Here is a 22,780-nt window from a genome sequence, read left to right as displayed (position 1 = left end):
GTGTATATGCAAGTTCTAATGTTAAATATTCTTGGAGACTGCCACGTTCAACAGTAAATGGTGTGCCTATAGTTTACTCAAATATGTGTGTTTTTTTAAAATAAATTCTTTATTTGTCATTTTCATTTCAGAGAAACATTTACAATTGGATATCAGTGGAGTGGCATGCATGTCTAGATAATCAGCACTATGAAATTCAAACTAATCATGTCACAACATTCGAGTAAAATATGCGGTATATCCAAGAATCAACATGAAAATACTATTTGCAGCCAGGCCAATGTTTTCTTCTTTAGATATTATTTTAACAGTAATCTTAATCAGGAACCATGGGGAAAGGGGGAAATAGGGGAGGAGAAAAGAAGAATTAAGGTTAAGTGGGTAAGGAAAGGTTAGGGATGTACAGAGACAGAGAAATAAAGAAGGTAGCCAAGAGGACCAGCAGTTATATATGGGTATCAGGCACAATGTAAAGATCTATATTCGGGGGAGTTTGGGAATTCTTTCCAATAAAACCATGTTTTCAGAAATTTGGCTTGTGTTCCTTTAAGAGTTGCCATAAGCTCTGCCATCTCTTTGATTTCCTGAATCATATTAAACCATAAAGACAGGTGAGGTGGCCCTGACTCATGTAAAAGCTTTGGGATACATGCCCAAGCTGCATTCACCAGATGACATACCACAGAGCAGTTATAGGTAGATATTGGAATGTCACTTAAGTGCATCAAAAACAGCAATGAAGATTTAGGCAATGGTAAATTTGTAAAGTTGGATGTAATGCGCCAGACCTCCGACCATAAGCCGATCAATACAGGACACTCCCAAAGGATATGCATCAGAGTACCTCATTCTCGCCCGCATCTCCAGCAAAGTGGAGATACGGAAGGCATCATGGTGTGGAGGCGGGAGGGCACCCTGTACCAACGAGAGAGAATCTTGAACCCTAACTCTTAAAATCTACTGGATATTAAGGATTAGAGATGAGTGAACGTACTCGGTAAGGGCGATTTCGCAATCGAGCACCGCGATTTTCGAGTATTTCACTACTCGGGTGAAAAGTACTCGGATGCGCTGTGGGGCGGGGGGTTGCAGAGGGGAGTGGGCGGTAGCAGCAGGGAACAGGGGGGAGCCCTCTCTCCCTCTCCCCCCCACTCCCCGCTGCAACCCCCCGCTCACCCACAGCGCCCCCGAGTACTTTTCACCCGAGTAGTGAAGTACTCGAAAATCGCGGTGCTCGATTGCGAAATCGCCCTTACCGAGTACGTTCGCTCATCTCTATTAAGGATTTATGCATGAAGGTGTAAATTTTTAGTTTTATTTCCTCCATAAACGACATTGAGAGATCTCTCTCCCATTTTTTTTATGTAGATGGGATCTAGTGATTCAGGCTATGAATTAAGTAAAAAGTAAGTACGTGAGAGGGTGTTTTCCAACTGGGCCCTGTGCGTTGCACAGTTGTTCAAAGGGCATTTTAATACAAGAGATCAGTCATAGGGAGGGTAGTAAAATGAGATAGTGATGGAGTTGAATGATCTGCCATAGAGACAGTGGTACTGGGTCAGAGATATGTCATAACGTTTCCATGGACAACCATGATCCATTTCGGAGGAAAGGGTGTGCTTTGTCTTTGTGGTTATCTCGCCGATGTTGAAATATCACTTTCTCCATACCCGGGGGAAAGCCCAGATTACCCAGGACAGGGAAGAGGGGGGAGGGTGCCAGAGATACCTCCAATCTTGGAAAGGTCTTCAATATCACTTTCAATGTGGGTTCTACTGTGATGCGATTTTTAATACTTAGGAATTACTTGGGAATTTTATCTAGAAGCCATGGTAAAGCGGTCAAAGGTACAGGTGTAACACTTTCTTCTAGAGATATCCAATGTTTTAGATCATTATGCCTATGCCAATCTATGACTCATGCTAGATGTGATGCTTGATGGTACGCCGCCAGGTTTGGCAGTCCCAGACCTCCCTCCAGTTTAGGTCTGTAAAGAGTAGACCTGGCAATACGTGGAGATTTATCTGCCCAGTTGACTTTGTTCACTAAAGAGCTTAGGTGTTTGAAGAGGAGCCTGGGAATAGAGATGGGTAGTGCCTGAAAGACATAGAGGATATGTGGAAGGACGTTCATTTTGAAAATGTAACATCTGCCAGGCACGAAAATAGGCCTTTTGCCCAATTGTTCAAGTCCAGTCTAATTTTGTTTAAGAGGTTTTGGAAATTAGCCGTTTATAAATCCTTTACGTCTGCGATCAAGTGAATGCCTAAATATTTTATATGAGTAGTAGCCCAGCGAAAGGAAAAGGAGTCTTTGATCTCTCACACTAGTGATTGGGGAAGAGAGATATTAAATGCTGACGATTTTTGGTAATTAATTTTGAATCCGCTCAGAGAGTGCAGGCCTCTTCCCGTTTGTCGCACGTTGCAAAAGTAGTTTTCTGTATGGACAGAAATATACTCACCTATCGCGAATTGCCACATTTTTGCAATGCGTCACTTAGCTTAAATAATGTTTGTTTTAACAGGTGAAACACGTGGATCTTGAAGAATCTGAGGGTGGGATATACAGCATGTGAATGGGCTCTTAGACATTCTACTCATGATTGTCTTGTAATCCTATCCTGACACAGCACTAAAATATTTAAAAATTGTATGCAAAAACTGTTGTGGCTTTTATACACCACTCCTAATACTCAATTAAAGACAATAGAAACCTTTTGTGCATGAAAAATCAATACAAACATATCTTACTAAGTTTCTACAGAAAAAAAACAAATCACTTATCTATTTTTGTATTGAGCTTTCCTTCTCCTGCACTTAGAAAGGCTCATACTTACTTTTCAGCCTCTGCTACATTCCATTTTCTATCTGGGAGGCATTCCCAGTACTGATCTGGCACATTGATTCAATACTATATAATATTATCTCTTCATTTACTAGCTGGGTACAGATTGGCAGTGTTGGAACAGATAAGCATGCTGTAGTTAATTACAATGCAATGCTATCTCTAGATCATTTGACAAGATGGTAGGAGATGAGGCCCCCTGTCCACGGGCGTTGCGCAGCGAATCTCTGCCGCGGGAGCAGCCTCCCAGGAGCAGGAGCCGGCAGATGAATCTCCGCCAGTCAGCCTATCTGACAGATAGGCTGACCGCGGAGAATCGCGGCAATTCGCAGCATGCTGCAAATTGCCGTCCGCAAGTGGAGAATCACAATTATTCTCTGCTTGTGGACATGAGGCTGACGCATTCCGTAGCAACGCTATGGAAGGCTTCAGACGGCATGATTCGCCGGCGATTTACCACCAGCGAAATTACTTCCGTAGACAGGGGGCCTAAAAATGCAGCCTAAAGCCACTTTCACAACGTTTTCTTCCGCGATTACCACGGCATTTTAAACACAGTACAACACTCCCATTGATTTCAATGGAGCCTGCCAACATGTGCTCGAACGAGGTGCTTTCCAGGGCTGCAAATTTTGAGCACTGTCTGTTCTATTTTTTGTGTTTAGTGCACCCCATCAACGATTGGGTGTGCTGTCAGAGGCAGGAACGCTGCCTCCAAAAGCGAGGGTAAAATCGCGGTGCTTTGCCGGGGCCATGTGTGAGAATGGCCCAATTGTAATATGGATGGAGAGCAGAGCAGAGCAATGCAAAATAATAGTACTACAAGGTGCAGTATGCTAGGGCATAGGGGCTAGTGATATGATCAGCATCTCCCAGCACTGTCGTACAGCCCTCTGTAATAGGTTTTCTCCCTCCAGACATCTCACAGGTTCTTTTACTACTTATGACTTGGAGTGACTGTAATAAACAATGGCATAAGTTTTCCATAAACTGCACTTCCCTGTGTAGAAGACTCATGTGATCTTACAAATGACAATGTGTCTCCCAAATTTGTGGTGTAGGTATGGGGGTATTGCAGCGTCCAAGGAGCAGGACCTCAGCCGAGGAGACAGCGGGGTAAAGGGAAAACCTTGTCATGGGGCTCTACTATCTCCTCCCTAAGGGTAGCTCGGCACCCAACCTCGTTACTGACAGGGGAGATCACAAATAGTAACCATGGTTACCTGAAATCCTGTTTGTCACTCGTGATGCCAACGTTCTATCCTCTGCAGTGAATCTCTCCGATGTAATCCCGTCGAATAAAGTAGTCCACACACAGAGTTTCTTTTCTGGACGAGAACCGGGAATGTTCAGGCTTGTCCGTTTACTGAACTCTTGTTAGGCAATGACAGTACAGCAGTCTTTGGTGCAAAACACAATTAGAATAGTGCTGTAACAATGAGGATTCTCGGGGCATTGCACATCCACAGTCCAAGTTATCTGTCAGATCTCTGTCACTCACGCTTTTCTCGCTCTCTGGCGGTTTCTTTCTCTCCAGACGTATGCAGTTCTTGCGCGGCTTTTTTCTTGTCCAGGCTCATACACTCCTTGCACGTAGTGCCTATGGTAAGTACCTCTGGAATGGCTTGGCCCATGCAGGGACAGCGGACCACCTTTCAGCCTCCTCCATGTTTCACTACTCTCACTAAGGCTGCCTGTCCACGGGTGTTGCGATATCTGCGGAGATCCACCATGGGAGCCGCCACCGTGGAGCAAGAGCCAGCTAACGGATCTCCGCAGTAAGCCTATCTGACAGATAGGCTCACCGCGGAAAATTGCGGTAATTCGGAGCATGCTGCGAGTGGAGAATCACTATGATTCTCCGCTTGTGGACAGGGGGGCTGTGCTATCTATAGTAACACTATGGAAAGCGTTCACTGCGTTCCCCGCGGCCAGATTATTACCTCGGGTAACGCAGTGAAAATTCGCCCGTGGACAGGCGCTCTAACTCTCTGCACCTCCGAACTCCACTCAGAATCTGAACCCTGGGCTCTAACTTTGTCAGATTGCAGGGGCATCTTGTGTGTAGCGCCCTCTTCAGGTCAACCCACAGATCTTCAATGGGAATGTACTGTCATTAGCTGAGTTCGCTCCTCACATAATCTAGCGCAGCACACGGCAACCTATGTATCTTCAGTTATACTCAACTGTGTCCTCCTCTCTAGTTACTCTTTCCCCATGTGCTTGAGGCACTGGGGGATGATTTAGGATACATAGGCTGCCAGGCACTGCAATTGATTATTTGAGTAGTGAACTCACCTAATGACAGTAGAGTCAGGAATCTCACTGCCATGAGGCCATATGCAACCAGTACCATGATAGGCAAGAAATCCAAATAGCAAAAAAGGAGAAGGGGAGAATAGATGCTCAGTTACCACTGAGGCTGATATATAATATCAGAGGAAAACCTCCAACTCCCTAGCCACCAGACATTGTATTCCCATAAGTTCACCAGTACAAGCTCAAAGGTATAGGTAAGAATGAAGTACTTCATTTTCCAATGCATTGACTTGCATTGCTGCATTCAGATGTGCATTGCTTAAGCATGTATTTTACACAGGTAAGGGCTTCTTCAGATGACTGTATGCGCAAATATGCTCACCTCAGAGTGACGTATTATAGCGCATAGAACTATATTTTGTGCACACAGAAGAACCCCTTTCTCAAGGAAATCTAAAAAAAAAAAACTGAAGAATTTGAGATCAGACCAAAAATCAAGTTGTTTTCCAAAGGCTGGAATGGGCCTTGGGTTTCACAGGTAAGTAATACTGAACATGGCTATGTGTCCCACACCTGCTAGAAGGACCTATTTCATTGTCGGAATTGAACCCAGGAACGACTCTACCGGCTGAACTATCCAGCTCTTTGGATAACTCCCCTGCATGATCTGGTCCTGGTTCCCTGCTCCTGCTTTCCTTATTGACCCCACCCTGTCCCTTGATTAGCTACATCATCTAAATCTGACCTAGCACCTCCCATCCTTGCGAGATTATTGTGCTCCCAGCAGAGGCGTAACTTGAAGCTTCCGGGCCCCGATGCAAAACTTGTAACAGGGCCCCCAACTATAATGCTTTACTCATAGTTCCGAGTTCCCTATATGGAGAAGAGAGGCCTTATGGGCCCCCTAAGGCTCCTGGGCCCGGGTGCAACCGCATCCCCTGCATCCTCTATAGTTACACCCCTGGCTCCCAGTCAAGCTCTCCCCACCTGCTGCTCTTCCATTCTGCTACCTGATATACTTACCTGTGTATGACCTCTGACTTCCCTTACTACCCTACCTGCCTGCTTCTCTACAGCGAACTAATACCTTCCTGTGTAACGACCTCTGGCTTCCCTGACCACAATACAGATCCGCAGCAGTTACAATTCATTCTAGCATAATACAGGTTAAATAAATCTAGAGTGAGTATATGATAATAAATTAAATTATTAATTCCCTTCAGTCTGGCCCCTATGACCTCTCCTTACCTGGTTGCCTTTTTATTAAACAGTCGGTTCTGGCTCATAGGCTTTTTAAATGTACTTTGTGCTATGCTCTTTGATAAAGGTCCGATGAAGGCGCCGCCAAATGCATGCTACAGCAGTTGACAGCGTGTGATTGTGATAGGTGATGAGGTGCATCAACCAGTGCTAAAACGCCCAAAAATACAGTCTGCGAGGCCCCATTGAAATCAATGGAAGCGTTGTACCGCAATTAGCGCGGCATTTGGAACGCTGCGCTATTCATGGTAAAAAGTGGGCTGCGTGAGAGTGGCCTTAGCAACAAAAACAAAGAATATGCCTAGTAGTAAAAAGAAAGCCCTATAAAACACCATTACTGTTAACAAACAAACCTTTCTTGAAATCAGAAAAAAAGGCTATAGGATTTATTAAAAAAAAACAAAACAGGGACAATCTGTTCCATAAGTTATGTCAAAAATACTCCCGGAGATACAGGGAGAAAATGCGCAATACGCAATATCCATTTAAATGGGGGGGGTGGGGGTGCATGTGCATATGAACAGGCTCTGATGCACAAAAAAGGACAGTACAATGCACAGACATGCATGCAAATCTACCTCATTAATAGCATGATTACATTGCGGTGAGGCATGCACATTTGCGCATACGCTTGTGTGAGGGAACCCTGAGGCTGAATTTACAGAGCGCATTTGAGTTGGGGTATAACAGCCGCACAAAAACCGCATCCGTTTTTGCTATGGCTGACTATGCTGTTATGGTAGCTGCATTGAAAAACTAAAACCGTCGCCACATGCACCCTGTCATCTGTGACTATACAAATTATATCAAAAAGTCAGAAACAGAATGCGGAACCCATTCATATAGTTTGTTTTAGTGTAAATCTACTGATTTAAAAAATAAACAACTGGAAATTTTAAAAAAAATCCATTTTTTTTAGCCCCAATAGAACTAAAAGACAGAAAAAAAGGTATTTGGATCCTGGTGAAGTGCAACAATAGTTCATTTAACCCTTTGCAATCCAATTTTTAATTCAGGGTTTCCTAGGGGGCTCTCTCTTTCTGCCATTATACAATGGCGCCGTCTGCTGGCTAGAGCCAGTGCTGCGGTATGGGACATGATGGAAAGGCCCCCTGACAACAGAGCAGCCATTAATATACAGTAAGAATACCCTGCCGGACATCTTCCAACATCGGAGCTGTACAGCTTTCAATCAGAATGTCTTCAGACGTCAGACAGTGGATTGGAAGGGGTTAATTTACTGACTTTGGAGAGATGGGACAAGAATGTAAAGAAAGAAGAAATAATAAAAAGTACAAGTTATCATTTTTGTGATGAAGAGTTTTATTTGCGTAGAAGAAGCATCGTCTTAGTGGAATGCATCATAAATATCTATAAATAAAGCCATGATTCTGTTTCCATGCATATCATTGCAAAGGGAAAAGTCAAAGCAAACATCACTGCCGGCGGCCATATTTACCTACATACGAATACAAAGATCTACAAGGGCAGGTATGTAAGCCAGCATGGGGCACTACATGTATCAGTGGGAACGGCACCCTTTGTATGTTTGATCTACCGTGTTTCCCTGAAAATAAGACAGTGTCTTATATTAATTTTTGTTCAAAAAGGTTTAACTTTTTTACATGTATAGCTGCCTGGACACTATTTAAATTTTCTTTTTAAATTAACTGTTAGCAGGGCTTAATTTTGGAGTAGGGCGTATATTTCAAGCATCCTCAAAAAGCCAGAAAAATCATGTTGCATCCTCAAAAATTCTGGAAAATCATGCTATGTCTTATTTTCAGGGTATGTCTTATTTTCAGGGAAACGGTACGTGCAAGTATAATATTAAGCAACCACTCCCGTGGTAGGTATGTGGGGGGTTCTCATCAATATATTGCACTTGTGCAATGCTCCTCCATATGTCTGCCAGTCTGCATGTTGCTGAGAAGTAGTGTAAACCTGCCGTTGTCTATCTCTGTATTAGAATATAGGTAAATGTGGCCGTTGGCAAGGATACATGATTCTGTTTGCAAAAACTACCAATAAATAAATATCGCGACCGTAACCCATAGCAGAAAAACCCTACAAAGAAACTGAAATATTCACTCCATCAGAACTTATATAGATTTCTCATAGACAACTGAACAAAGGAAAAAGTCTGAGAATGGAGATTAACAGTGGAAGCTGCCATTTCTGGCTCGAAAGTATCATTTATGACAGTGAAGATGGTATACAAGACCCAAGGGCCTCTACTGAGCCCATAGCCCAAATCAGATTAGCAACTCTCTTGACCAAGGTTCTTGCCACTACATTCAGCCCCAAGACCACAGAGTTCATTGGATAGATATTAAGCCTCCTAGTGGCAGCCATTACTTTGACATGAAATATAAACTTCAGATTGTGTACAACCTTCACTAAGGGAGAGCTCAAGAACTTACTGCTTACTTTGTGGTCATAGAGTTCAGTGGATAGTTAATATGCCTCACAGGGGCATCTATCACTTTGACATATCAAGCCTTCAGAATATGAGATTGTCTTAGTGATATCCATAGTTCCTATCAAGGTGATAGTCCAAAAAATGGCCACTTCCACTGTGCGTAGGTCTACTTCTTACATCTGGTGAAGATCATATTGAAGCGTAATATAAACATCATGCAAAGTAATATCAATAAAGAGTCAATACTAAAGGGGTTGTCCAATATTAGAAAAACAGTATCACACCTGTCTACAGGTTGCGTGTTAGATTGCAGCTCGGCCCAATTGGCTTTAATGAAAACGAGCTGAAATACCAGACACAGCCCATGGTCAGATGTGGCACTCTTTTTGGAAGACAGCAGCCATGTTTTTTCTAATAATGGACAACCAATTTATTGACTAAAGTTCGCGGTTATATTTTGATTGATATAAATTGATAGGTGTTGGGTAGTTGAAATGTTCTGAAATTAACGATGAATGATGGACTACAAGGACCCTTATGCTATATCTGATTGTCAGCACGCTCTATTAAATCTTAAAGCCTATTTTAGTAAATACTGAGATGAGCGAGTATACTCACTAAGGCACATTACTCGAGCGAGTAGTGCCTTAGCCGAATATCTCCCCGCTCGTCTCTAAAGATTCGGGGGCTGGCGGGGGGCGGGGAAGAGAGCGGGGAGAAACGGAGGGGAGATCTCCCTCTCCCTCTCTTCCCGCCGCAACTCACCTGTCACCGGCCCCCAAATCTTTAGAGACGAGCGGGAAGATACTCGGCTAAGGCACTACTCACTCGAGTAATGTGCCTTAGCGAGTGTACTCCCTCATCTCTAATAAATACTTATTTCCTCATGAAGTAATAATTATGGAGCAGCTCTTTTTGCATGTTCCTCTGTTATTTTACTCCTAAAAATGCCGAAATAATTTGACGACTGGGTGTTACCATTCAGTTTGTCAATAGGGAGTGACCTTATGCAGTTAGTTCTTACAGTTCTAACCAGCACTTGTCAAGGGGAATGGTAACATCCAATGGTCAGTTTATTCATGCATTTCGAGGAAGAATAACTAGAAAACAGAATGCAGTGTTCTAAGAAAATGTGCTCCAGAATTGTTATTTCATAGGGAATGTAATAGACGTGTCAAAGTGCTGACAGGTCGGCTTTAAAAACCTGTTTTAAGGCACATGGGTACCAGAATACCCCCAAACAGAAACATGAAAAAGATTCAATACAGCAGTAAAAGCATACATGCTCTACTAATACATACTCCATATAACAGTGCAAAGTGTTATAATCAGTTAAACCACTTGGTTTATGAAGCTGCCGTAAAAGGGGTTACCTTGGGAGCCTAAAACCTTACATGGACCCATGATGTTGGAACTTGAAATCCACAGGGTTTTGTGGTATGGCCTTCTCTCTGTACCCATCACGTCATCAAAGGGGCTGGCTGTACAGATCACTTTAATAACTAAGCCAGCCTTCTTCTTTGTTACGGCCAATGCAAAGACAGAGAAGGGGAAATGACTTATTTATTAAGATAAGCCAAAGAGCCAACCCCCTTGATGATGTGATGGGCACAGACAGAGAATCCAAAAACAGGACAAAAGTGGACGCTTCGACCCCACCGGTCAGTGTAGGTATGTAAGCTCCCTGGTCAACTCCTTTATTGTCTCAACTTAATCATACATCAGAAACTACAATTCTCTGCATGATCTGCAAGTCAAAGGTACACTGGGAGCTGTAGTTTCTCAAGAGCTGGAGGTGAAAATTAATGAAGCAAAAATGTAGTTGAAGCATAAAAAGGTTAATTCAGGTACAAGCCATAAAGAAATTATCAACATACAGGCAAGGGGACCTAGATAAGATGTATTTTATCACGTCATAACAATTTTTGGTTAAATATTTTATACTTCTAGTTTTCTTTACCAAAATTCTTCTTATCGCGTTTCTTACAATATAGATAAATATTAAATAAATACATTTTCTGTCATTGACAAAGAACATTGGGGGAGACTTAGCACATCAAGTGAATGTCACCAGGTTGGTTTGTGGTCTACCATTCAGTGCTGCTTTATATCTTATTACATCTTTATAATGATTGGAGCTATGTTTGCTGATACAGAACTCCAAATTTCCTGCACTGACATAAAATACAAAATTCTCAATGTCTACAACCTCCTGTAGGGGGAGTTCTAGGACTTACTATATACTGTGTTATCATAGAGTTCAATGGATAAACAGCATGCAGCTAGCTTCTAAGCTCCCTCTACTGGTGATTAACAAGACTTTTTTATACAATTACACCAGACAACTGACATAAATCAATTATTAAATCTCCCACATTGTGCCTCGTGTATTATATTGTAAAGCAAACATGGACTCATTAGCCATAGGAACCAATCAGAGTTCAGATTTAATTTTTTCAGTGCAGTTTAGAAAATTAATGTCTAACTCTGATTGGTTGTTATAAGCAGTTCATATATGAGGCCTTGTATGATATTCCACAAACATTTAGTGCAACATTAAGGATTTAAGTAATTCATCTGTAAAGTCTTTGATTCATGTGAAAGTTGCTAAAGGATGACCAGTACTAATAGAATGAAAAAGAAGCCATCAAATGTTATTGTGGTTACAAGTAGAGGTGAGCGAGCGTACTCGCTAAGGCATACTACTCGAGCGAGTAGTGCCTTATGCGAGTACCTGCCCGCTCGTCTCTAAAGATTCGGGTGCTGGCGGGGAAGATTGGTGAGTTGCGGGAGTAAGCGGAGGGGGGGGGGGAGCGAGGGGGAGAGAGTGAGAGAGAGATCTCTCCCCCATTCCTCCCCGCTCTCCCCCACCGCTCCCCACCCCCACGACACCCGAATCTTTTGAGACGAGCGGGCAAGTACTCACATAAGGCACTACTCGCTCGAGTAGTTTGCCTTAGCGAGTATGCTCGCTCATCTCTAGTTACAAGTCATAACCTAAATGAATTTATTGGCGTTATGTACGTTTTTAGTCGGCGAGTCATTGTTATATTTTCACTCGGTAAAAATACAGCACTTTCCTGCAACATGGCCTAATTACAGAAATTTTCATCCTTCAATTAAAAAGAATCCCATTAAATATAATTTATTGACTCAAACTCATCTATTAAGTTATCAATAATTCTATTTATTGTGGTTTTTCTTTAGTTAGATACGTTTTTGTGAAAGCTGGGTGACAACCAATATAGCCACCGTTATGTCTCTAATATTGGTTGTTACCCAGCTGTGGCACATCCCTCATTGCTCTATGGCTTCCTAACCAGGCAGATCTCCCATTGTTCTCCTAAACTCCTAAATAGCAAATCTACTTATGTAATAGGACCTACATAACTAGGTATCACTAATATGGCCTCCATTCTAATTGCCACAAGGGTCGTAATCCAGCTTCCTGAGATTCCAAAAAGTCAAATCTGCCTAGTTTTGCATTTAAACCTTCCTCTTCACTCCCATATCATTGCACATTAAGGCACCTTTACCTTCAAGTGCACTTTGTGAGTATCTCCCCCTTGACTAGACTTGGCTTAATAGAATTGATTCAGCTTGAAAGGATTGCCTCACCAAAGCCATCACTGATTACTGTGGGTCTTCCCAAGACCCCCCACAAACAGTGAACGTTGCCCAGGAAATCTGTGACTAGCCCAAAATGTAGTGCTATATGGTGTTCATTCAGACTCATAGAGGGAGGTCCCAATATGGGGATCCCTCCTCAATGATGTCTATATTCCCTACTATGAGGCAATCATCTTAACAGAAGAAGACAATTCAAGGACTTTACTGGAGCAAAACTATAGATTTTACACTGATGAATCAAAAAGTGCTCTACCTCAACTATAGGGTATCATAAAATTGAAATAACAAGGGTTCATGTATCATCTTATTAAATGGGGATGAGAATTTTGATGACTTTCCTTTAAGTTTATAGTGCCTACTCTAGCTTTTGATGAAGCTTTTCTATTACTTGTAGTCGGTGAGTTGGGATGTCATTTTATAGAAAAGTTCACGTGGGTGTGGTTTCCTTATGGTATTAACACGGTTTGGGTCATCGGGGTCTTCCTTTTCGTTTTTATTAAGCCTTAAAGGTTCTTGAGGATCAGAAGGGTTGACATCTTGAGCATCCTTGGGAGTTGGGTAATGCAGAGCGGTCTTCTTTTCTCTACTTACATTAAGAGGATCTGGGTACAGATCTGCGCTCCTCGTGTGTCGAACAGGCTCAGGAGTGATAAATCTGGTGATTGGGATTTTGTTCTCCATAGACAAAAATTGGGAATAGGGAGGCAAGTCCATTCCTGGGCGGAAAAAATGTTTCGGCTTCCTTAGGCTTAGCAGGTAGTTGTGAGTTGGAGAATGGTAGACATCATGGCGGTTTTCAAGGGTTTCATGCTTGAAGACGCAGTCATCATAGTTAAAGTAGTGCTGTGAAATATGTATGCCGATTAATAACTCAATTTAATAAAATTATTGTGGTGAATCACTAAAACTTTTCATATCATAGGCTTTTATGACAACTTGTAGCATATGACATATAAGTGGGTGTCCAGAATCGCTACTAGTCCTGGCACTCAACCTCCTAGAGAGATGACCACATATGTGTGGTAACATCTTGAATGAATTTGCTCGGAGTTACAGAAACTTACAAGTAAGATTCTGTCAGCTGGAATAGATGCCATTACAAGATCACCAGGTCGTGGTCTGTTTTTAATAGAGAGAACACCACTGGTGTCCATGTTTTTTGTATGAAATCACTGGGAATTATGTAATACTGCAAATGTATGGGTTTCAATACTTCCCATTGATTTCAAAAACAAATGACCACGCGTGGTTGGTCATATCTTATTGGAGATCCGTTTATAAAAGAGTATTAGCATCTGATAAAGTTATGGCATATTTCTAGGGTATGCCATCATTTTGTGATCAGATGAGGGTTGGACCTTTTGGACCCATGTCAAACCTGAGAATAAGTGGACCACAGTGCTACTTTAACAATATGCCCCCTTCCCAGTTTTTTGCCCTGTGGCATCTTGGCTAGCTTCTATGCAGGGAACTGTAGTGCTTCCTCATTTACGCTGCAGTTTCCCTCACGGCCGGTGGCCAGAATTGCTTCTGCGTAGAGAAAACTTTGAACAGAAAGCAGCGGTAAATTAGCACTCTGGCCCCTGCAGTATATTCTAAAGGATGGGGGATCCAGATATTGAACCCCCACTGATCACAAAGTAATGGCATATGATGGACTGACCAACATTCTAACATGTGCTGGGGTATGCTAATTCTTCTCTAATGGCCTGTCAAAGTAAAGGGCCATTTACCTGGGACGATTATCACGCAAAATTGGTAAAAAGAGCAAAAAAGTGTGATAATCGTTATGTCTAAATGCAAAGCCATTGTTTACAATTCGCTTACTTTTCGTTCGTCGCTCACTTCTTGCTGCATCTAAACGCTCCCCGCTGAATGTTTTACATAGAATGTGAAGAACTGAGTTGGAAGTCATCGAGAAGTGAGCGATACTTAGCGGTGATCTGCCTGTCTAAACGCTCTGCACGAGCACCAACAACCAGTGATGATGTCACCCACTCGTGCTAAGCGTTTAGCCCAGTGTTTCTCAACTTCAGTCCTCAGGCACCCCAACAGGTCATGTTTTCAGGATATCCTATAGAGAGAGAACACCTGTGGCAATGTCTGAGGCACCAACAAGAAATATATCACCTGTGCAACACTGAGGAAATCCTGAAAACATGAACTATTGGGAGTCCCTGAAGGACTGGAGTTGAGAAACACTGGTTTAGCCAACCGTCGCCCCATGTAAATGGGGCATAAAGATAGATTAACGCCCAATCCTTTGGTCCCCTGGTAGATAAGCTGCTATCAGGGGAGTCCAGAAGAATAGCTGTTGATTGGAAGATGGTTTGGATGATAACTGTCTGAAGTGCAAAGGAAGCTTCTTAATTCATATAAATGCATGGTTTCAATAGGAAAGGAGGTCAGACAGGATGTTCTGATTGACATGTTGTATTAAAAGCCTTCAAGGGCTCGTTCACATATTTTTAACCCTCTGGCCTTCCTTTTTTCCTCTACGGTGTACTACATAAATGCTGGAGATAATTAATGGACAGTTTTGTAGCTAGTGTTGGTTAGTGGTGGAGCCAGGCTCAGAACACTGAATGCAATGTTACTCTGTTTGGCTAGAGACACTGGACAGGCATAAGACTTTTGCCATCAGTTGCAACTGGCAAAAAAAACACTGGCTGGACTTAACCTATATATGTAAACCATCCCTACTTGTAAGAATACAATTTGCATTTGTTAAGAATTAGAGATGAGCGAGTATACTCACTAAGGCACATTACTCGAGAGAGTAGTGCCTTAGCCGAGTATCTCCCCGCTCGTCTCTAAAGATTCGGGGGCCGGCGCGGGTAACAGGTGAGTTGTAGCGGGGAGCAGGGGGAGAAAGGGAGAGAGATCTCCCCTCCGTTCCTCCCCGCTCTCCCCCGCCGCCCCCCGCTGGCCCCCGAATCTTTAGAGACGAGTGTGGAGATACTCGGCTAAGGCACTACTCGCTCGAGTAATGTGCCTTAGCGAGTATACTCGCTCATCTCTATTAAGAATGTGAATATGAAAATCCAATTGCAACTGTTATTTCTATACCGTGAATGAGAATGAAAGGTCTAAAAATTATTTCAATTGCCGAAAGTAACCAATCAGATATCTCTAGGTTCTAACCAGTGAAAAAGATTGATTCTGATTGGTTATCTCTCTGTACAAGTTTTGATACAGTTAATTGTTATGAAATCTCAAGAACCGTTGAGTTGAATACTTACAGATCCAAATACATTGCCAAAGCTGTCCATGCACAGATAACGTCCACTTTTGACTCCTGTAATAACAACTTTGCCTGCAGACTCTGATCTAATCATTAATGCACCTGTAGGAAGGAAAAAAGATTGAAAATGTATAATTAAGGCGAAGAACACAAAATATGATTAGTAGATTGCTTCACTATGTACATATAGCCTCATGACCACACTAAAAGGGTCAACCGGTGGCCCGAATGTCAAGCTTTTCATTGACTGACAATTTTTTTGTATCAACCTAAGGAGACTACATGGTTGCAGTCTGTTCATCCATTCTCCATTTATTTTCCTGCATAACATGACCGCGTTTGAGATGCTAAGGAATTACACATGCCTTATTGCATCAGAAGGAGTGGAGCTATTAGGGGTCGAGAGTTAGCAGTCAACCCAAGCTCTAGTGCCTGAGCGGGCCCAAGGGTACTTGGCAGGTGAATGTCATGTAGTAGATTGCATATGCAAATAAGGAAGATGGAACAATACCCCTGCAGCGCCACCTATTGGATGGCAGCATTCCTTCAAATCAATGGCCAACCCTTTATACAGGTCTTAACAAAAATTGAGAATTGAAGCATAGTTACATCTCAAGGTCCCCTGTTTCTAACATATAAGTAGTATATTATGCAAGCACCTATTAAGACAGTCCTGTTCCACTTTTCTCCCCCATGTCATATACAAGGCATAATTTCCTCTGGATATATAAAGATCATATTTTTATACACAGTATAGGGAAAGGGGGACTTCGCATGATGTCATCATCTTACATAACAGAAGCACGAGACCCCCTATATACCGGTAGTAAGAAGTATAGAGAATGGGGATAGTGTGTAACACCTTGGCTCTAGTTAGATTCTATGCTTGCTTTTATTTTTTACAACACCATGTAATATCTCAATATGTCAAATAATATTAATCATTAAACTGACAGTATGTAGTGTCAAGGAAATCAATAATTTAAAAACAGTTACGAAAATCACAAAAAAAATTCCAAATTTATCTTTAAAATGTGTTAAAATTAATTTTGAGATGCGTACATATTTGTCTAATGGCAAAAAAATTGTTAGAGGTGATACCAGAGTGCAATAGCACACAGCCGAAAAGGTGAGCATAGTTTCATATTTTTACATTTTACCTTTGTGTCACATAATGTAATTAAAAAATTAAAAAAAATGTGGAATTTTTTTTTTAAATTGCAAAAAAAAATTTAAAATACAAAGCTTTATTTTTAAATAAGTGAAATTTTCACAGCCAGACTTACTGTAAATGGTTTGGTGAGGAGATCCATCAATGTGGCCATCATGGTTGATCTGCAGGTGGAAGCTGTTCCATTCGGTGGCTGTGTACAGGTGCATCAGTCGGTCCGGGCTGCCCCATCCTGAATTTATAATTGGGGAAGAATTGGGAAATGCTACATTGACCTTTAAACTGGTCAGAAAAAAAGTTAAAAGTGCTAATCTATTGCTTTGCCTGATTCTGGACATGGCTTTTTTTTTTCTTGGGATAGATGCTGGTGAAATATGATCTCTCTTCTGTCCTCAACTCTGAGGCTTCGATGCTTCCCAACTTTTTTGCAGTATATATAAAGGCTAGGAGCATAGTGACATCACACAGGAAAAACTTGTTATGAACATCCTTTCTGTCATAACAGCAGAAATTTAAGAGAACCCTGAGACATAAAATACCTAAGGAAAGGGAATTCACATGAGCACCTTGGGAAAATGCTGTGTCACTGATTTTATAATTATATATATATATATATATATATAATTTTAATTTTTTTTTAAATTTTCCAAAAAGTTTTCCCCAACTCTTAAATCTTGCACCAATTTTTGGACATTTTGTACCTCTTACTTTAATACAATATCTAAAATTTTAAGGAATTGATCATAATTCATTATTTTATTTTATGTCATTGTTATTTAAAGCCAAATATTAAAATTATATACAATGAAATTAAATCAAATTCTACAATCAACTCAACCACAAATAATTTTTTTTAAAAAACGAACTAGTTCTAAAATAACTACTGGTATCAAATATTATTAAAAAAAAATCTACAAAACTTAAAAGACATTTCTGTAAAGTACTACTGTCAAAAAAGTTTTGATAAGGGAATGAAAAGTTAGTTTTTACTTAAAAAGCTGATTATTCTGTCTGCCCATCCTAAATCGATTTCATATTTATCCAACTAAAGCAATACCGAATGTCAAAATGACTTGATCAAGGAACAAAGAGTTAATTTCTGATTGAAAACACCAATCCATCTCTCTCTAGTAGGTCATTTTCATACTTTCTCAACACAAGATCAGATACAGTGTCTAATTCCGTTTTTAACATCTAGAGGGCAGTCATGTAACAGAAAAAAGTTTTCCCGCAGTGAAGCGGTCTTATGTTCATTTTAGTAGCTGCTTCGGTATATTATATAATTTAGCAGAGATTAAAAAGGCTCAAAAGTTATAATAGGCTGTAAAAGGATACATGACAATCAAAATGTGATAGCGGTAGTTTCTAAAGAATTGCTGGCCTATGGTTGAGAATACTTGAAAAGTTCAATAGAAATGTAAAAATTATTTTGATTTCCATGTTCAGAAGGGAACTTCACATTTTTCCATTGAAATTCCATGTATCCTAATTAAAGATGAGCGAGCATACTCGTTAAGGCGATTTATTCGAGAGAGCATCGCCTTTTTGGAGTACCTGCTGGCTCGTCCCTGAAGATTCGGTGGGGCTGCGGGGGGCGGGGGCGGCGGAGGGGAGCAGGGTGGAAAGTGAAAGAGATCTCTCTCTCTCCCTTCTGAGATCTCTCTCTCTCCCTCCGCAACTCCCCACACACCCTCGCGCCCCCCCGAATTTTCAGGGACAAGCCAGCAGGTAGTCGAAAAAGGCGATGTTCTCTCAAGTAAATCGCCTTAACGACTTTGCTCACTCATCTCTAATCCTAATCAATATTACATCATTATTACTAACATTTTAATAGACATAAAGAAGTTTTTTCTTGACTGACACATTAAAGGGGTTGTCCCGAGGCAGCAAGTGGGTCTATACACTTCTGCATGGCCATAATAATGCACTTTGTAATGTACATTGTGCATTAATTATGAGCCATACAGAAGTTATAAAAAGTTTTATACTTACCTGCTCCGTTGCTGGCGTCCTCGTCTCCATGGTGCCGACTAATTTTCGCCCTCCGATGGCCAAATTAGCCGCGCTTGCGCAGTCCGGGTCTTCTCCTCTTCTCTATGGGGCTCCGTGTAGCTCCGTGTAGCTCCGCCCCGTCACGTGCCGATTCCAGCCAATCAGGAGGCTGGAATCGGCAATGGACCGCACAGAAGCCCTGCGGTCCATGAAGACAGAGGATCCCGGCGGCCATCTTCAGCAGGTGAGTATGAAGACGCCGGACCGCCGGGATTCAGGTAAGCGCTGTGCGGGTGGTTTTTTTAACCCCTGCATCGGGGTTGTCTCGCGCCGAACGGGGGGGGGGGTTTAAAATAAAAAAAAACCCGTTTCGGCGCGGGACATCTCCTTTAAGACTTTCATCTATTTTACCAATTAAGCTTAAAAAATACAAAAACAAAACCTAATTAGGTCTCACATGTCTCCTCTCTTTCCTGCTGACTACAATAGTTCTGTACTTAGCAGCTGCCTCTATTAGTTGTTCTCTCCTTGTTATAACACTGGAACGGCTAACGCCATACTACTGGCAAAAGCTGACCTTTTTTATTGCGCTATCCATTATTAAATGTATGCAAAAGAATTGCATTGTCTGTAAATGTCTATGAAATTATAGCAGGGTCAAAAAAGTCCAAGTTTGGTTACAGATTACCTGACCTGGCACCTTTTCAGGACTAGAGATGAGCGAACCTACTCGTTTCGAGTAATTACTCGATCGAGCACCGCGATTTTCGAGTACTTCAGTACTCGGGTGAAAAGATTCGGGGGGCGCCGGGGGGCGGGGAGAGGCGTGGCGGAGCGGAGGGTAGCAGCGGGGAACAGGGGGGAGCCCTCTCTCTCACCCTCTCCCCCCCACTCCCCGCTGCAACCCCCCACTCAAACACGGCGCCCCCCGAATCTTTTCGCCCGAGTACGGAAGTACTCGAAAATCGCGGTACTCGGGCGAAAAAGGGGCGTGGCCGAGTAGGCTCGCTCATCTCTATTCAGGACATGTTCTGGTAAAAAGTAATGTGTATTGGCTTGATACAATATTAGCCAATGAATCAGAGGGCAGTTAAACACTTAGTGAATTTCTGGAGCTCCCAAATGTTTGTAGATCCCAGGAGCTAAGGATAATTAATCATTAATTTCAGTACTTATGTAGAATACGTTAACATTCAGTATAAGATGTTAAAAGCTAATGTCTAAATTCAGATATTTTGAGTTAAAGGGGTATTCCGGGACCTGGGGTAAGTATCAGGGTATTTGCAGTTCACCTCCTGGAGCATATTCTGGCTAGTGCCGCCTCTCCTTCATGGTTTGCCAAAAACAGTTCTGCACTTTTATAGTGCAATTTCATAAGAAGCCGAATGACCTGGTAGTGCATTTTAAGTGTATAAGGAGGTTAGAGTATCAAGGGAAATCCCTTGCAAGCATAAGAAGGACACTACAAATTCCATGCCCTAGTCAGTTCCACCCCATGACCTTAAGACAGCAGGGCCATCTACTGACCACCCGATCCATCTGTTCCAACCATGGCACTAACTAGAGTAGGCAGTGGAAACAAGTTAAAGTAGATCCAGGAATGGTCTCCTGTGGATAAAAGTACCTACGTTACAGAAGGAATTAAGAAGTAGTACATTTGTGAACCAGGATATTCCTAACTACTAGATCGCCCCTAGGTTCTTAACTGCTCAGAAATGTACAATTTAGGCACATCTTGAAAATAATATAGAAAAACTTGTCACAAGAATATATGGGAAAACGTTCTAGAGATGTTTTCCTCTTCTGTGAGCTCCTGCATGGTGATCACCTGGCTTGCCGTACCTCTTCGAAAAATGCCAGATCATTGTGTCATAAGGAAATTCTCTAGGATTTGGTAAGTTATTCAATTTTTAAAAATGTTTTTGTCAATTTTTTTTTTCCAGAGAGGATACACTGAGCATTTTTGAAGATGGGGAGATGTCAATATTGTAAACTTTCTTTGAGCCGGCCCTTTCACATAGAATTTACTATAAAGTAGCCATCCGTTGGAATAGGCTGGGTATCTTCCTGAGCGAGGGCAGCTCTACTGTGCTGGCAGGTATTAAAACCTAGGTTTATTAAAGGTTATTAAATAGCTGACACTGGGAGTCAACTGACCATTCAAGTGCCTAAAGGGCATCCCTTAATCATGTGCCCTCTTAGGAACTCCATTCTAGGTCCCACAGTGGAGAGCCTCTCAGGGCTACTGCAGGGGAAATGTCAGGCTGGTTGTGACTTCAGCATTCTCAAAATGGTTCTACATTTTGGCACAAACCCTTCAATGTGGGGTCTCTATTCACATTCCTGTATGAGACCAAGTAAGATTTTGTTGTATTTTACGTTAAGTATGAATTAGCATTGGAAACTATTAATTAAGATACAGAGTTCCCAATACATCTGGAATATTTTCTGGGAAAATGTTGCTTAGTACAGTGAATGTAAGATCTGCGTAACGGATATTTAATACTATGAAAGGTGCTGAGTGACAGACTCAACGGAGATGGCAATCTGTACAAGTCACAAGAAGTCCCCGTATCACCCTTGTGTCGTCTTAATTTCGTATTATGGATATTAAAAACTGCACTGTTGTCTGATTTGATCTTAGATAGGGAATACTAAAGAGAGTGGCATTGAAAACTTTCCAGGTCAATCAGAAAACTGGCACCAAAGATATAGCAAAAAACCCTAATTCAAAAAATTATCATACGATTATATTATACTGTTCTAATAATTGCAGAAGGTTTTATCTTAGAACTGTAACATTCAGTTTTATTATATGTAAAAATATATACCTAAGTAAATAAATAAATTATTACGCCTTCTAAGGTTTTTGGCAAGTCAAAATATTGCTATTTGTTAATTATTTTGTAGCATTACATTAAAAATTGGAAGAAGGACAAGCTGATGTCAGAGTGTTTTTTGGAGGTATTGCTTTAACCTCGGAGGACCAACCGGGTTGGTGGTCTGATGAATTCCTTGAGTTTCTATGCATGGAATTATAAGGAACTATTTAGTGCTGTTTTTGGATCTCTGTTTGAATGTCTTGAGAATAGGTCAGCAATACCTAGAAGTGGGACAACCACTTTAAGCATATTTGAAAACTTCCCTGTGCCCCAAAATCCCAATGTGCAGTAATGTGTCTGTTCCCAGCCATTTGAGCTTCAGACTCCTCCTTCAGTTTTGACACAAGTAGAAGCTATTTCCTGTCGGCCATATTATCTCTCATAGGGCTAATTCATATCTTTGTTTGTCATCCTCCAGTCAAGAGAGCCGACAAGCCTGTATTCCTATGTACTACTTGCTTTATAGGTAAGAGCATACCCATTTCTATTTCTCATTCTTCAATCCTAGTCCAATATTAACCCTTTCCAGTCCAATTTGTATCCTGGTTTTCCTAGGGGGCTTACACTTTTTCTGCTGTTACACAACAGCGCTACATGCTGGCTAAAGCCAGTACTGCATGAGGTGACACATTGGATAGGCTCCGACAGCAGAGAGGCTGGCAATATACAGTAAGAGAACCCCGAAGGATGTCTTCCAACATCAAAGCTGTACAACTTTAAATAATAATGTCTTCAGAGGTCAGACAGTGGATTGGAAAGGGTTAAAGTGTGTGATAATGTAAGAAGTCATAAATGTGCACATGCCTTTTACATGTACATCAGTGTTCTTCAAGCTGTTGGTATGCTTGGATTTATATATCAGACCACTGATGTCAAAATATAAAGTCCAACTACAAACAGTAAAATTGGTATGATATTCTGTACCTAATTAAAAAAACAAAACTATATGCGTGTGGTGTGTGTTCAAATAGATCAGAACTAGAGATGAGCAAGCATACTCGGTAAGGCGATATACTCGAGAGTGCATCGCCTTTTTCGAGTACCTACTGGCTCGTCCCTGAAGATTCAAGGGG

General features: G+C 41.6%; 1 protein-coding gene across 1 annotated transcript; it reads right to left on the bottom strand.

Annotated features, from left to right (window-relative positions):
• Window positions 1-12,742: 12,742 nt before the first annotated feature.
• FGF23 (fibroblast growth factor 23) lies at window positions 12,743-17,171 on the bottom strand. The gene is made up of 3 exons (XM_066589676.1): window positions 16,949-17,171; window positions 15,661-15,764; window positions 12,743-13,261 (listed from the first exon to the last, which is right to left on the bottom strand). Exons 1-3 carry the CDS (start codon window positions 17,169-17,171, stop codon window positions 12,803-12,805), a joined length of 786 nt encoding a protein of 261 aa, XP_066445773.1. The 3' UTR covers window positions 12,743-12,802.
• Window positions 17,172-22,780: the final 5,609 nt, after the last annotated feature.

Source organism: Eleutherodactylus coqui, chromosome 2 (genome assembly GCF_035609145.1).
Source record: "Eleutherodactylus coqui strain aEleCoq1 chromosome 2, aEleCoq1.hap1, whole genome shotgun sequence".
In the NCBI taxonomy this organism is placed as follows: domain Eukaryota; kingdom Metazoa; phylum Chordata; class Amphibia; order Anura; family Eleutherodactylidae; genus Eleutherodactylus; species Eleutherodactylus coqui.
Note: the sequence above shows the minus strand (reverse complement) of the source record. Positions and strands in the feature narration are given on the sequence as shown.

Bases quoted from the DNA above. Each gene is read 5' to 3' on its own strand.
- FGF23 (XM_066589676.1), bottom strand. From the start codon at position 17,171: ATGTCCAGAATCAGGCAAAGCAATAGATTAGCACTTTTAACTTTTTTT. The intron at 15,765-16,948 runs GTAAGTCTGGCT...TCCTTCCTACAG, and splicing joins TCCTCACCAAACCATTTACA to GTGCATTAATGATTAGATCA. The intron at 13,262-15,660 runs GTAAGTATTCAA...CATATTTCACAG, and splicing joins TTGGCAATGTATTTGGATCT to CACTACTTTAACTATGATGA.